This window comes from Lepus europaeus, chromosome 7 (assembly GCF_033115175.1).
Source record: "Lepus europaeus isolate LE1 chromosome 7, mLepTim1.pri, whole genome shotgun sequence".
Classification (NCBI taxonomy): Eukaryota; Metazoa; Chordata; class Mammalia; order Lagomorpha; family Leporidae; genus Lepus; species Lepus europaeus.
The window spans coordinates 64,588,027-64,603,439 of NC_084833.1; the positions used below are offsets into that span (position 1 = coordinate 64,588,027).

A 15,413-nucleotide genomic window follows, 5' to 3' on the forward strand; every position below is an offset into this window, starting at 1 on the left:
ACACCAGTGGTGGCTTCTCCTACCAACCACTGAGCCTACAGCAGGAGGCCTCAGGAAATATTTGTTAAAACCCCAGGCAACAGCATGGATGGAGGGCGCTCTGGGCTGAAATCCAGAGGCCTGATTTGGTTTTGGTTTTTTTTTGTTTGGTTTTGGTTTTGTTTTGTTTTGGTTTTTGTTTTGTTTTGTTTTTTGACAGGCAGAGTTAGAGAGAGAGAGAGAGAGAAAGGTCACGGCTGGCATGCTGCACCGATCCAAAGCCAGGAGCTGGGTGCTAAGCACTTGGGCCATCCTCCACTGCCTTCCTGGGCCACAGCAGAGAGCTGGACTGGAAGAGGAGGAGCAACCGGGACAGAATCCGGCGCCCTGACCGGGACTAGAACCCGGGGTGCCGGCGCCGCAGGCGGAAGATTAGCCTAGTGAGCCGCGGCACTGGCCAGCCTGGATCCCTGCTTCTATCCGGGTTTTAGGTACCAGCTGTGCAGTAAGGGGTAGCCAGTGAGCTAAGACGCACGCTGCTCTGACCCTGAGACCTTGAACTCGGGCAGTAACCAGGTCTGTGTTGTGACCAGGTGGTCCTTTCTGAAGATTCCCATCCCAAAGGACACTGAGCACCTGCTGTGTAGCATGCTGGCTGGCTGTCAGGAGATGTGGACTTGAGCCCTGCCTCCAACGCTGACCAGTGCACAGTTTTGTAGAGTGACTTCCCCTCTCTAAGCAGCTTCCTCCTCAGAAGGATGGGGTCAGTAATCCTTACTCTGCCTCTTTCAAGGACTGTTAGGAGAAGCAATCAGAATGAGGAAGGGAAAAGGCTCTGCATACTATTTTTAAGATCTGCACTTACATAAGATATAATTATTTCCATGCGTGCTCCTACCCTGCTGTGATTGCTCTGACCATGCTCTGGGTTGGAGAGTGGAGCTGCCTGCTTTAGGAAGTGAAATCCACAGGGCTTGCTAATTCCTTACTGAGAGTTTTGCAAGAAGGAGTCAGGTCTGCCTCTTGAGGAGAGCTAGCTCCTCGTTCTCCAGTGTCCTGGGGGAAAGGAGAGCCTGGGCTCCCTGGGGCTGGGCCTACAAGGCCCGGAGCTCCCTAACCTCAGGTCACCTGCAGCTGCTGGAAGGCCCCAGAACACTGCACCATGGAAGAGCTTATTAATCACGGCATTGGCTCCTGCCCAGAGCAAGGCTGGGGCGGGGTGCTGAAATTGGATCGTAGAATTGGGTGTTCTCTGGCAGTCTCAGCTTTTACGTGAGAATGGGGTATGGCTGGCCACGGGCCCTGTGGCCGGGAAGCCAGCCTGGCTTCTGGGCTTCTGCAGAATTCCACAGGGACCAGCCGGACCTAGGGCCTGGCCTTGACCATCTGCGTCCATGAGAGAGGCAGGGGGAGCTGGAAGCATGGTCCTTTAGCTGAAGGAGCCCTACACTCTTGGGGAACAAGGAAGTGATATGAAGGCCCCTGTCTGATGGGGGAGACATGGTCCCTGAATTGAAGGAGGTTCCTGTCTAATGGAGGATACATGTCTTTGAGTTAACGGAGGGACTCCCCCCCCACATAACCCCAAACTGACAGAGGACACCTGGCCTCTGAGCTGGGTGAGACCCCTGGCCCATGGGGAAGAGGCCCTGGAGTGTCTGATGGGGGAGGCACTGCTGAGTTAAAGGCAGCCCTGTGGAGAGATGAAGAGCTGCCTCTGAGCAGGAGCCCTGCCCTCTAGGAATTTTCCATCTCTCCTGGAGACTGGCTGTAGATGCTGAGGGGGGATGGGCTCAAAGCGGGGAGTGCAGGAGAGGGGGGTGAGAACCATCAGAGATGCCTAGCCATGGAAGGGCAATGGGAGGAGACGGAAGGGGAATGGCCCTTGTCCCGGGCATCAGGAGACCCTTGGGGGCTCCTGGCCATCCCCTGGCCTCTCTGGATCAACTAGGACAAATTCCTGACCCTTTCTGGAGACACTGTGCGGTGAGGGCACCGGAGCTACGTGGTCCAAGCCAGGGAAAAACCCCACAGCTCCTGAGGACATCAGATGATCTGGCAGGGGCAGCTCATGGAGAGGGAGAGCCCGGAGCAGTGACCTGGACGAAGGCCAGCATCACACCCCCCACCCCCAACTCCAATGCTGGCCTTGTACACTGGGTGTGTGGCCAGGGACTAGTGATAGGGAGTGGGCCTGAGCTGGGAAGGAGGGGGAATTCCACAGCCCCAGTCCCCACCCGTCTGTCTGGACTATTTTGTCTATTTTCTGGCTCCCATAGAAATAGTGCCTGGCCCCGCCCAGGGGGCTAGGGAACCAGCTGACTTGGCCATGCTCTGAGGACACACAGAGATCACTTCCCATGACAGACAGAGGCCCTGGGCCTGCTGCAGCAGGAAGAAAAGAGACCCCCCGACCTCCCTCAGGGCCCTGAAGACCCCACATGGCCATCTCTCTTACCCTGCCCAGCCCAGCCAGGGATTTGCCTTCCTCCCTCTTTCCTGCTCTCCTACCCAACACCCCTGATCTGACTTAGTCTGGCCAGCGGCAGGCAGAAGCGTAGCTTTTGCTCCTTCATTGTAGGGGACAGAGGGGCACACATGTCAGAACAGAAAGCGCTCTTGGACATCACTTGTTCCCTTACCCGGAAGAGACTGACGCCCAGAGGGGCGACTTGCACTAACACCAAGGCTGAAGCACCTTCAGAGGAGCTAGCAGGATGCTGGGGAGGTCACCGGTGCCACAAGAGTCACTTCTCTTCCTGCCTCCTTGCCTGGGTCCCTGCTGTGTACTTAGTCAGAATTCCTCCTCCCCCCTCCCCACCCCGCTGCTCCTCGCCAGCTGTCACCAGTCTCTAGGCCTTCACACTGTCCTACCTCCAGGAGGACTCCCAGCGCCAAGCCCGCTCAGTTCATATCTGGAGGCCTGGGATTCTGCCCAGCGTCTTGACATGGGATCACACAGTGGTCTGAATGCCCACTCATTCATTCCTTCATTCATTTGACAGAAATTTACTGAGTGCCTATGATGCCTCGGGCTCTGGAGGTCTAGCAGTTAACACAACAGACAAAACCCCCTCTCCTGGAGGATGCTTATGTCCTGGCGAGGCAACCACAGCATAGCTAAATGAACCAACTACGTAGACTGACAGGTGGTGTGCTATGGCGAGACACAGACGAGCATAGGGGAGGCAGCCCTGTGCCGGGGACACAGGGAGGACACGATGGCCAAGGGGAAAAGTAGAGGACAATAAAGTAGAACAGAAAAAAATGCAATGAGATGTGGTGAATGAAAGAAGACCAAAGTGTTGGCATGGGATAGAATCACACCAAGGGGACTTCAACAAGTTTATGAAAATGGAAGTACAAAATACTTTACATAAAAATGTTTTATTTGGTGAAAAAAAAAAATGAAAGCCAGGGGCTGGTACAGTGGGTTATGCCACAGCCTGTGATGCTGGCATCCCTTATGAGCACTAGTTCAAGTTCCGGCTACTCCATTTCTGATCCAGCTCCCTGCTAATGTGCCTGCGGAAGCAGTAGAAGAAGGCCACAGTACTTGGGCCCCTGCTACCCATGTGGAAGAGCCAGATGGAGTTCCAGGCTCCTGGCTTCAGCCTGGCCATTATGGCCATTTGAGGAATAAACCAGCAGATGAAAATCTCTCTCTCCTTCTCAGTCTGTAACTCTACCTTTAAAAATTAAACCAAATCATATTTTTTTCCTAGCATGCATTTTCCATGAACTTTTAAAAACCGTTCGCATACATGGAGTTCAAAATCTTTTGCACCAAAATCAGTTTTATCTTTTAATTCCATTTTCCACAAACTTTTTGAAATACCTCTCTAAAGAATCAAATAGATTGGATGGAAATATACACATCGGATAAATGGCCATCTAACTCAGTGGAATGGAATGAAACAGGAGTTTAAAAATGGAATAGAATGAAGGAGAAAGGAGTGAAATGTAGTGGGAAAGAGCTGAAAGCAATAGAAGGAAGTGGAAGGCAAAGGAGTGGGACAGCTGGAACTGTACAGGGCAAGCTGGGCCTGCGCTGACTGCTCCCTACTCGCCCCAACAGTCTTCCCCAAGGTGCTGCTGCGGACCCTGCGCCACCCCATCTTCCTGCTGGTGGTCCTGTCCCAGGTGTGCATGTCATCCATGGCGGCAGGCATAGCCACTTTCCTGCCCAAGTTCCTGGAGCGCCAGTTTTCCATCACAGCGTCCTATGCCAACCTGCTCATCGGCTCCCTCGTCATCCCCTCGGCCATCGTGGGCATCGTGGTGGGGGGTGTGCTGGTCAAGCGCCTCCACATGGGCCCGCTGCGCTGCGGCATCCTTTGCCTGCTGGGGGCACTGCTGGGTCTGGGGCTCTCCATGCCCCTCTTCTTCACTGGCTGCTCCTCCCACCGGATCGCAGGCATTGCCCAGAGGCCCGCGTGAGTGTGCGCATGTGCGGGGGAGGGTGTGGGACCTGGACCGGGTGGCTTTAGGGGAGGCTAGGTGGAGCCTCTTTCAGTAAGGTGTCAAGCCCCCTGGGCAAGGCAGTCTCATCCCTAGGGGGTGGGGGGATGGAGGCTGAGCCAGGGCAAAGCAGTCCAGCCCGTAGGCCCAGCCGAGGCATGGCTGAGGCCACAGGGCAGGGGAGCCCCTGCTAGAGGAAGGATGCCTAGGAGGAAGCAGGCTCTACAGCACCCGGAGCTGGGGTGGGAGGAGTGGGGGCAGGTGCTGGATGGCCTTGTCAGGAGGCTGCATTTGGGGGCTCAGGCACTGGACACCTCGCAGGTGCCTGGTTCTTAGAATCTGCGAGCTGAAAGTCTGCCGTTCCTTGGCCCAAATGTTCCAGAATTCGTTGTCCACACCCATGAGGCAAGCCCCTGGCTCCTCCCTCCTGGAGGGAGGTCCCTGGAGCCTGTCACCTCCCTCCCCACACCGTCCCTCACACACAGGCGCTTCCCCTTGGGGGCCTTCCGGGAGCAGGTGTTGGGCGTTGCTCCCCACCAGAATGGCTCCTGTTCTGGATGCTGCTGCAGGCCGAGTTAGCCCAGCATCCTGCCAGAGTTCCCCTACTTCCTCTGTGCCCACCTCTTCCTGGGCCTCTCTTCCTCTGCCCAGGTGCCCACTTTCCTACCTGGGGCTCCATCTGTGTGGCTGCGGGGCCCTGCCCAGCCTGGCCACTGTCCCCTGTGTGGCCCTGCACTGGGCACCAGCCTCTGTTCAGGGCCAGGGAAGGCCCAGCTCCCCGCCCGCATGTCCGAAATTCCTCCCTCACTGCCTCTCCCCCATCTCCTCCTCCCCTGTCCCCTCTCCTTTTCCTAAGCAGGGGGGCGGCTCTGCTTTCTGGAACGGGGCCTTCTGGATACAGTGCCCTGTGCCTCGGGAAGCCCTTGGCCTGACAATTAGTGACTTTTAGAGTAAAAAGTAAATAGGTATTTTTACCACAATTTTTTTTTTTGACAGGCAGAGTGGACAGTAGAGGGAGACAGAGAGAAAGGTCTTCCTTTTTTGCCGTTGGTTCACCCTCCAATGGCCACCGCGGTAGGCGCGCTGCGGCCGGCGCACCGCTCTGATCTGATGGCAGGAGCCAGGTGCTTCTCCTGGTCTCCCATGGGGTGCAGGGCCCAAGCACTTGGGCCATCCTCCACTGCACTCCCTGGCCACAGCAGAGAGCTGGCCTGGAAGAGGGGCAACCGGGACAGGATCGGTGCCCCGACCAGGACTAGAACCCGGTGTGCCGGCGCTGCAAGGCAGAGGATTAGCCTGCTGAGCCGCGGCGCCGGCTTTTACCACAATTTTTTAAAAAGTAAATAGAAAACAGTTCATCCCCTACTCCCCATCTCTCTCCTCTCCACATTCCTTGGCATTGCTGTCTCACCACACCTGTGTTCGCAGCCATGTTTTTGCAATTTATGCATTGGGCTCTGGGTTCTAATTCATCAGCAAAGCCTTTTGAGACCAACTGAGCAAGTGGAGGAGGTTCCTCACATTCCTGCCGAGCTGACATTACCCACGCGGCCAGCAACAGAGCAGTTCTTGTTTGACATCCCATTGAACCCCATGGGATCTCTGCCGTGGGCCCCCTTCACAGCTGAGAGGGGAAGTCACCCGCCCAGCAGGGACAGCACAGGGCCTAGAGCCAGGACTCTCCACAGAAGCAGTCTGCTCCAGGTGGTTGTGAGAGAGGAGGGGCTGAGGGAGAACCCACACACATCTCACCCGAGCGGCCTTCCCGCTGCTGGCAGAGGGCTCTGAGCAAGGCTTCCTCCTGGGCCGGGCACCTGGGCATGCTCCCGATGGCCCTCAGCTCAGACAGTGCCAGCCTGCTTCCCCAACCCCCTGCAGGGGAGATGTGCCAAGACCATGGGGTGGGAGAGGAGACAGTGCCATGTGATGATCTTTCTCCCACATAGATGGAGCACCCACGTCTCAGGAAGGGGTTGGAGCTCACCTCTGCCCTGGGCCCCACCCCCACCCCCACCCCCACCCCAGCTGCCAGTCCTCTCACCAGCTGCCCTGCTCCCAGCCTCCCCAGTCCCACTAACCCCTGCTCCAAGGAACTGAGGTGTCACCAAGCTTGCCAGGCCCGCCAATCCACCAGGGTCTCAGCCCCACACACTCCCCCAACCCGAGAGGGGGCCCTCCAGCCTCCCTCTGCTCAGGCTGGCCACTGACCCTTGTGTTGCCCTGCACTGGACACCAGCCTCTCCAGACCCCTGTCATGTAGTAGGCTTGCTGTACTCCCTCCCAGCATGAAGCCAGAGCCAACTCTGCCTCTCCCTCAAACCGAGCCTCTCTCTGACCTCCTTCCCCTATCCCCACTCCCACCTTGCCCGGGCTAGCTGGAGCAGATGCTCAGGAGGGAGGCAGGTGGGACAGGACATGCGGAGCAGGGTGGTGACAGGGAGGAAGGGCCCTTTGCCCAGCGGACAGAGAAGCTGAGGCCCAGAGAGAGGCAGGAACAGGCTGGAGTTGCTGCAGCTGGTCAGGTGTCCTGATTGGGCTCCACATGCAAAGGAGGCAAACCCCAGCTCCTGAAGACCCAGGCAGTCCTCCTCTGGCACTGAGTTCTGGAAGGAGCACATCTGGGTTCCTCCTCGAAGGGTCGCCACGGAACAGGGATCTCTGCTGAAGAAGCTCCAAGACCCGAGGAGCTGAAAGGGGGCTTGGAGGCCTCTGGTCCAGCCCAGTACCCACTTCTCCCATTGGCCCACCTCCCTGCTCACGTCCCTCTATGCCAAGGGGCTCCCCACTGCCCCATCTGGGGCAGCCCTGATGGTGGAACACCTCTGTGTGCGGCTCTCCATGCTGGGTCATGGGCCCAGCACTACAAAGGCCCCTGCTGGAGGCCTGGGCATCAGGAGAGCCAGGCCACACCTGAGGAGCCCGGCCTTGTCTCTCTCCAGCATGCAGCCGGAGCCGGGCCTGTTTCCCAGCTGCATGGAGGCCTGTTCGTGTCCAGCAGATGGCTTTAACCCTGTGTGTGACCCCAGCACCCACGTGGAGTACATCACGCCTTGCCACGCGGGCTGCACGAGCCAAGTGGTCCAGGAGGCCACGGACAAAAGCCAGGTGAGTCTGGGCCCTGGAGCAACCTCTGCCAGGGGCCCTATCTTCCCCTGTGGGCCCAGCGCACTGAGCCCCTCTGCTTGTTCCCTCTCCATGGATCTCTCCTGTTAGCAGACATAGAACGTTACTCTCTGCATAGGCTTTCCCTGCCAGCTTGGGTCCAGGGCTCCAAAGCAAGCCAGCTCCAGGCCCTGGCCATCTGGGCAGGGGAGAAAAGGAAATGATTCACAGGAATTTCAGGGAATCTGAGAGGCCAGAGGGGTGGCTCCTGCAAGTACCCACAAGACTGTGTGTAGAGGGCCAGTGCCAGGCTGCCTGTCATGACAACATCCCCCTCCCTCCAGAGTCTCCATCATGCCAGGCATCAGGGCCATAGCCCGAGAGCCTCCTCAGGGAGAGGCCCTGCCCCGCCAGCTGCTGACAGGCCTTGAGAACCAGCCAGGCACAGCCTGGGCTGGGTAAACCTTCGTACCTGGGATCTTCACAGTCCCAGCCTTGAGCCTCCTTACACGGCTGTCCTCATCTAGTTCATCTCCCTGAGAGCCCTCCCAGAGGCCCCAGGTCCTGGTAGGGGGCCAGGCTGCCAACAAGGCCATGTACTCTTGTGCCTATGGGTCCCTGGGCACAGGCCAGGCTGCCCAGCTCAAATCCCTGTCCTGCCTGTAAGGACCCTGTCACCCTAAGCAAATTGTTGGACCTGGGCCCCAGTTTCCTGGTTTGGAAAACCAGAGTGATGTTATTGCAGAGCAGGCACTGTGCTAGGTGCTTTACCAGGAAGAACTCACTGAAGTGTGAATGAAGGGCCCTGGAATGTAATCCATGGAAAGTGCTTAGCCTGGCACCCAGGAAACTTTAAGACAGTAATACTCCCACATGCACAAAAGGGGTCTTCACATAGTTCACTGGGGCATGCCCATTATGAAAAGCTATGCATGCATTTCAGAATTTTTGCACCAAAATCAACAGATCTTTTAATTCCATTTTTCCACAAGCATTTTAATGTATCCCTGTGCTATGCCCATTGTATGGGTAGGAAGTGGAGGCCTGGAGGGCACCAGAGTCTCAGACCAGAGCTGGGTCTGGAACCCAAGGCTCTTGCCTCCCAGCCTGGCCTTCAGTTAGGACCAGCCACAGAGGTCTGGGTTTGGAGGTGGTGTCTGGAGGAGGGTGCAGCTGGGACCAGGCCACTCAGGGACGGTCACGCCGGCCTGAAGTTGTCTCTTAAGGAGTCAGCATCCCTAGGCGGACTGTGAGCAGCCTGGCTCGGGATGGGTCATTCTGGGCCCAGTGCAGGTACACTCAGTGACAGTCTTTACACTTGTTATTTATTTTCACTTTACTTGAAAGGCAGACAGTGAGAGATCTTCCATCTGCTGGTTCACTCCCCAGTTGCCTTCAACAGCCAGTGATGGGCCAGGCTGAAGCCTAAAGCCAGGAACTGGATCTGGGTCCCCTACGTGGGTGGCAGGAACCCCAGTACTTGAGCATCACCTGCTGCCTCCTGGGGTGCATGTTAGCAGACAGCTGGATCAGAAGCAGAGACAGACTCAAACTAGGCACTCCCTTGTGGGCTGTGGGCATCCCCAGTGGTGACTTAACCCACTGTGCCAAACGCCTGTCCCTATAAGCATTTTTTTTTTTGACAGGCAGAGTTAGACAGTGAGAAAGAGAGAGAAAGGTCTTCCTTTTTCCGTTGGTTCACCCCCCAAATGGCCACTACTGCCAGCACGCTGCACTGATCCAAAGCCAGGAGCCAGGTGCTTCCTCGGTCTCCCATGCGGGTGCAGAGCCCAAGCACTTGAGCCATCCTCCACTGCCTTCCCGGGCCACAGCAGAGAGCTGGACTGGAAGAGGAGCAACCGGGACAGAAACCGGCACCCCAACTGGGACTAGAACCTGGGGTGCCGGCGCCACAGGCGGAGGATTAGCCTAGTGAGCCATGGCGCCAGCCAACATCCATAAGCATTTTTCAACAAGTGAGCAAGCAGGTAGGATGGGGAGAGGTGGCCGGCCGCTGAGCTCAGGGACCTGGGGCAGCAGAGAGTGAAATCCTTCAGGAAAAGAACTCCCTGCCATGGGAAGGGAATGAAAGGTTGGGGGGAATCTCAAGAGGAGAGCCTCCAGCCTCTGCGTCCATCCCGGCCACCTTCTGCCTTGGAGAAAAGGACCCTCCAGGGCCTCTCTTCCAGTAACCCTGCCACAGCGCATTGCTCCACTTCCTGTCCCTCGTTTTCTCTCCAGCCCGGTGGCTGCTCAGCCTGCAGTTGAAGGTCCTGAGTGGCCAGCAGTGCATGTTCAGTAGGCCCCCTACAGGTGACAGGGCCCCTGAGCATGCACATCAGCCGGCTGGGCACCGGGGAGAGCATCAGTCCCCATCCCGAAGTTCTCTCCCTCCCCGGCTCCACCTCCAAATCAGAGCCCTGTCGTCCAGCCACCCCCCTTCCCCTTGCCTCCCCCATCAGTCCAGCCATCAAGCAGCTGCCACAGGCTCCCTTGCACCCTCGGGTCTCGTCTGCCCGGGCTCAAAATCTTTCCAGTATGGACCCCAAGGCTTCCCGACCCTGTGACATGGGAAGCATCTCTCTGTTGGCTGCCAGAAGGGAGGTGAGAGGTCCAGAGGGATCCTGCTGCCCCCAGCCAACAGGGCCACCCAGAGTACGGATGTGACCCATCCCTCAGCACCTGTCTCCTACCGAGGCCCCTGGTGACTTGGACACACTGCTCAGGAAGCTGTGATCCATGGGGAAGAAAGGCAAAGCCCAGGCCTGTTGGCTTGGCCTTACTCCTGCCAGGCCTGAGGACACTGGAAAGGTCATTCCACTCTCAGGGAACCCCGGGTGGAGGGAGGGTGGTCACAGGCAGCCATCCAGCATGCCAAGGGCCAGCCCAGGGTACACTCCTGTGGTTGGTGTGTAGTGTTGGCAAAGTTATGCTCACTCGCTCTCCGCTTCCCTTCCCCTCCACGCCTCAGCCCAGGCTGAGCACAGATAGCCTGTGCCTCCGCACCTGCACCTGCCTGGCTCCTCCAGCCACCTGGACTCAGCTGGCTGTGGCTCTCGGGCCTCCGGGCCTTCTCTGGTCTCAGGTCTTGACCAGCTCCTGAGTGCTCTAATCCCTGCTTTCTCCCCGCCTCCCCCTCCCCCCAGCCCCAGGTTCTCTACACCAACTGCAGCTGCGTGGAGGGGAGCGGCCCTGTGCTGGGGGGCTCCTGCGACTCGGCCTGCAGCTACCTGGTGCTACCCTTCATGCTCCTGGCCAGCGCGGGCACAGTAGCGTTCTCCATCACCCACACGCCTTCCTTCATGCTCATCCTAAGGTGAAAGCAGGAGCAGGGCGAGGCAGCAGGCTGCCGGGGGGCACAAGGCAGTCTGGGGAGGTCAAGGAAGAGGCCACTCGGGCGTCCTGGGCACCACGACAGACCAAGCCCTCCCTGTTCTGTCTTCATCCCCGCGCAACCTCCCGAAGGGAGATCTTTCTCCCCATCTTGCAGATCAGAAAACTGAGGCTCAAAGAAGCTCAGGAGCTGGCCCCAGTCCCAGGGCAAGTGCTGGGTAAAATAGAGCCCGTGGTTCTGCATGCCGCCCCCAGGCCACAGGAGTTCCTGTGGACCCAGCCCAAGCCGAGCACTGCTTTTTGGGTTAAGATCTTTCTGGCCTTTGTCCTGAGAGTATGTGATGGGCCTGACAAATTGTCACCTGAATCCAAAGCCAGGGTCCCCTGAGGTGGCGGCTGGGAGAAGGGGCCCCAGGGCAAGAGAATTCCAGGGTTTCATGCTGCTGGGATTATTGCGTCCACTGGAGGGTGCCTTGCATACATTGGAGACATACAGCTCTGTAGGACAGGCTGGCGGAGGGACAAAGTAGGGGCTCGGGTGTCCCAGCAGGCCGCTGAGGTCCTGGCTTACCCATGAGTCAGCTGTGGGGTCTTGGCCACGCCCCTTAACCTGTCCATTTCCTTAAATGTAAAATGGGGTGAGTGAGACACCCGCCTCACAGGGGCTGCGAGGGGGTGCAGGATGGGACTACTAAGCCTGGAGCAAGCTCCCATAAATGCCAGCCCCCGGTGTGAGTTAGGAGACGCCAGTGACTGCCGTGGCATCCCAAGCTGTGGAATTACCGAGCTTGGGGAAGCCGGAGGCGCGTCAGGCTGTTCCAGCTCCAGGTGTTGCCAAGCATGGCAGGAAGGTGGGAGTCAGGTGGGGGGAAGAGGGCCAGTGTCTGTGGCCAGAACAGAGTGCTGATGGTCAGCGGGGTGGGGGTGGGGAGGTCCTGGTACACAGAGACCAGTCCCTGCAGGGTGAAGGGAGACGGGGTGTAGGGCCTGCCACACCCCTAGTCAGGCTAGACCTTGGCGGGGTGGGGGCGGGAAGTGGGGGAAGCAAGGGCATGTTTGGAGTCCCACCTGGGGGCTGGAGTCCTCTCCATGCTCCTATCCCTATGTCCCTGCTTATTAGGGGAGTGAAGAAAGAAGACAAGGCTTTGGCTGTGGGGATCCAGTTCATGCTGCTTAGAGTTTTGGGTAAGTTCCCTGCTTGGGCTCTTCGGTGGGGTGGGGTGGTGGGTAGATCCAGACCCCTCCCAGGTACCCTGTGCAAGCAGAAGGAGCTGGAGACTGCTGGAAGACCCCCTCAGGCACAGGGTGACCGGTGGGCTTGAGGGCCAAAGACTCCTGGACTGAGGGGCCCCCACAGCCCTAGCGCCTGGTGGATTTATGTGCCAGGGAAGGGGGAGCAGTGGCAGGGGAAGGCCAGGCCACCATCATCCCCTGAACCCCTCCTCTCCTAGCCTGGATGCCCAGCCCCGTGATCCACGGCAGTGCCATCGACACCACGTGTGTGCACTGGGCCCTGAGCTGCGGGCGCCGAGCTGTCTGCCGCTACTACGACCACGACCTGCTCCGGACCCGGTGAGACGCTGGCATTGTGCTGGCAATGCCTTCAGTGCCCCCAGCAGGACACCACCACGGGGAGGTCCACTGAAGTCCACTTGCTGGGTGACAGGTGCTACAACCAGTGCCGAGCTCAGCGGCCCTGCCTCCCCCTTCACGGGCGAGGGAAGCGAGGGGCCGGCGGAGCAGCCTGCAGCCACACAGCTCACAGTAACAGGCACCACTGCCTCTCCCCTGTCGGACCACAGAGTCCATTCAGGCAAGCAGCCCTGCTGTGAGAGACAGCGTAAGAGGCTGGGGAGAAAGCCCTGACCAGGGCACAGGAGGCCTGAGTTCCAGGCCCAACTCTGTCTCCCTCATCAGAGGACTCACTCACCCTTTCTGGGACTCAGTCTTCCTATCTGTACAGTGGGGAGCTCCAAAGACCTTGAAGGTGCAGAGCCTGTGGGGTGAACATGGGAAGGACTTGTTGGCACAGCCAGGGTGGGAAGCTGGTCTCTTCCAGAGAGGAGGGCAGAGTTCCCGCAGGCTGGGACTATCTAGGGGGACTTCCTAGAGGAGGAAAGTTCCAGCAAAGACCTTGATGGGTTCAGCTGGGCAGAGGGAACCTTTCTTTCCTCGCAGCCAGTGGGGCAGTCCCGCCTTGTCAAGCCCCTTAGAGAGGCAGGGCCAGCCCCAGGCACAGAGCAGTCACAGTGCAGGCCGACGCCCAGGCTGCTGCCTCCGCCCAGGGCTCCCTCTGCAGAGCCTGTCCTCCCTGCCAGGGAAAGGCCCCCGCAGAGCTCAATGTGTGCCCAAGGCCTCGATGCCTGGGCCTGCACCCTGCCCCAGCCCAAGGACGTGCATGCCTGGACTAGGGGCTCTGGGGTTCAAGGGCTCCTCATTCTCTCCCCAGGTTCATCGGCCTCCAGTTCTTCTTCAAAACAGGCACCATGGTCTGCTTTGCCTTAGTCGTGGCCATCCTGAGGCAGCAGGATAAAGAGGCGAGCGCTGCAGCTACTGTGTCCGGGCCTGGGTCCAACCCTGGTCTACAGCAGAAACTGTTGCTATCGGAGCCAGAGAGGAAGCGTGAGGATTCCAGATTGTGAGCTGTGCCAGGGCTGGTCCTCTGGGCCCCTCGCCCAAGGCTGGGCGTCCACAGCCCTGTGTTCTTGTTCCGGATGTACCATTAAATTGCTGTGTGATGTCGGGCAAGCCACTGGCCCTCTCAGGACCGCTGTTTGCTCCTCTGTGCTAAGGAGTTACCGGGAGTTGTTCTAGGGTCTCCCCGCCACCACCCCATCCTCGGCAGTCCATAGCTGGCCCATCATGCTGGGCCCCAGCCCAGCTCCTCCGCTCCCCTGGAGCCCCCACTCCCAGCATCAGCCGCTTCGTGTTTCCCATGCCCATGGTCTCCCCACCCCGTAAAGCTGTGACCATCCCTGTGGTCACCTCCCCGGCCCCTGGCAGCCTTCAAGAAGTGTCTGTTTGGCGCCCCCTGGAGGCAGAGCCCTGAGTTGGCCTCTGAGGGGTGACCCACAGGGAAGAGGGAGCTGGCTTCACCTTCAAGACTTCCGGGAGTGGTGGGGGCCCTCAGGAGGCCTGAGGCAGGGGGTGGGGGCCCAGGGAGTCTGGTCTGAGGGGCGTAAGCTGCGCTCTCACTATGAAGTCCCGGGCCTTGCCCTCAGGAAGCCACAGCATGGGGCCCTTCCTTGGATATTGTCTAACTTCAGAGACCAAACACACAGCACACGTGCACTGCTCCTTGCACATTGCCAAGGTCTTACAGGTGGCCGGGGGCCACCAGCATCACCGAGATGCCTGTTAATAAAGTCTGTGTCACCCAGTGCTGTGGATAATGTCCGCTTCTGTGACACCTGGGGTTCGCGTGACGCCAGGGTCTGTAACGCGGGAGCGAGAAAGCCCAGCTTTGCGTGACGAGTGACCCTGCGGCACACGTGGGTGGGAACCAGCCAGTCCCCTCCTGCGGCAGGCCCTGTCTTGCTTGATGGCCAGTCTCCTGTCGCCTGGGAAGAGGAGAGCTTTGCTGTTCTCAGCCCAGTCTGTCCACATAACTCATCTGACTGGGGCTGGGGGCTTGGGCGGCAGCAGATGGAGCCCCCAGCAACAGCCCCACTGGCCCCGTGTGCCCAGCCCTGGAGCACATGTGGCCTTGTTCTTGGAGCAGCCACAGCACCATGCCTTTGAGGCTTCCCCCCGAGGAGGAACAGGAGGAGGCACAGAGGTTCTTCCTTTTCATCCTGGTCACTGCTTGCCACTGTTTAGCAAATGTCCCAGCGTCAGTTCAGCCATGCCAAGAACATCAAAGTCTCCTCCCAGAAGAGGAGGCTTCCAGTCTGTCTGATTCCTTCTCCTTCTCTCCTGTTTCCCAGGATCTGCAGAAATAATCTGGAATTGTGGATACAGCTTGTGCTAAAATTCCATCTTGGATAATGTCTCTTCTATTGTTTTTTTAAAGATGTATTTTCAAATGGCTCCAACAGCCAGGGCTGGGCCAGGCCGAAGCCAGGAACCTGGAACTTCATCTGGGTCTCCCACGTGGGTGGCAAGAGCCCAAGTACTTGGGCCATCTTCCGCTGTTAGAAGGGAGCTGGATGGGAAGTGGAGCAGCTGGGGCTCCAGTGGTGCCCGTATGGGAGGCCAGCACTGCAGGTGGCACCACAACGCTGGCCTCATAATGTCTCGTCTGTTAGAAAAATCCTGTCTTACAAACTGCATTAGAGGCCGGCAGCAAGCACATTACTTCCAGTTACTGAGATTCAGGCTCCCGGACTCGCCGCTCGCCATCATTTCCGGTGGATGACATCCTTGCCTGTGTTCACATTCTGCTGTAATTGTTTGACTGGGTTACTTCCCCTAGCAATTGTTTCCAGAACGGACTCAGGTGGCCAGGGCCTCTGCTCACTCACCTGCCCGAACTGCCGTTGGCAGTTCACAGAAGAAACCAGGTCCAGAAGGGTAAGGGAATTGTCCAAGATCACACA

The 15,413-nt window shown here is 58.4% G+C and overlaps 1 protein-coding gene across 4 annotated transcripts in view; it reads left to right on the top strand.

Moving 5' to 3' along the window:
- Positions 1-14,866, top strand: part of SLCO2B1 (solute carrier organic anion transporter family member 2B1) — a 48,701-nt gene extending 33,835 nt beyond the window's left edge. For all 4 annotated transcript variants that reach the window (XM_062196720.1, XM_062196717.1, XM_062196718.1 and 1 more), the window contains 6 exons: positions 4,058-4,415; positions 7,380-7,545; positions 10,689-10,858; positions 11,996-12,060; positions 12,327-12,447; positions 13,325-14,866. In XM_062196720.1, the coding sequence (XP_062052704.1) occupies positions 4,058-4,415; positions 7,380-7,545; positions 10,689-10,858; positions 11,996-12,060; positions 12,327-12,447; positions 13,325-13,517 (1,073 nt within the window). In that variant the 3' untranslated portion in view covers positions 13,518-14,866. The remainder of the gene's footprint in view (positions 1-4,057; positions 4,416-7,379; positions 7,546-10,688; positions 10,859-11,995; positions 12,061-12,326; positions 12,448-13,324) is intronic.
- Positions 14,867-15,413: the final 547 nt, after the last annotated feature.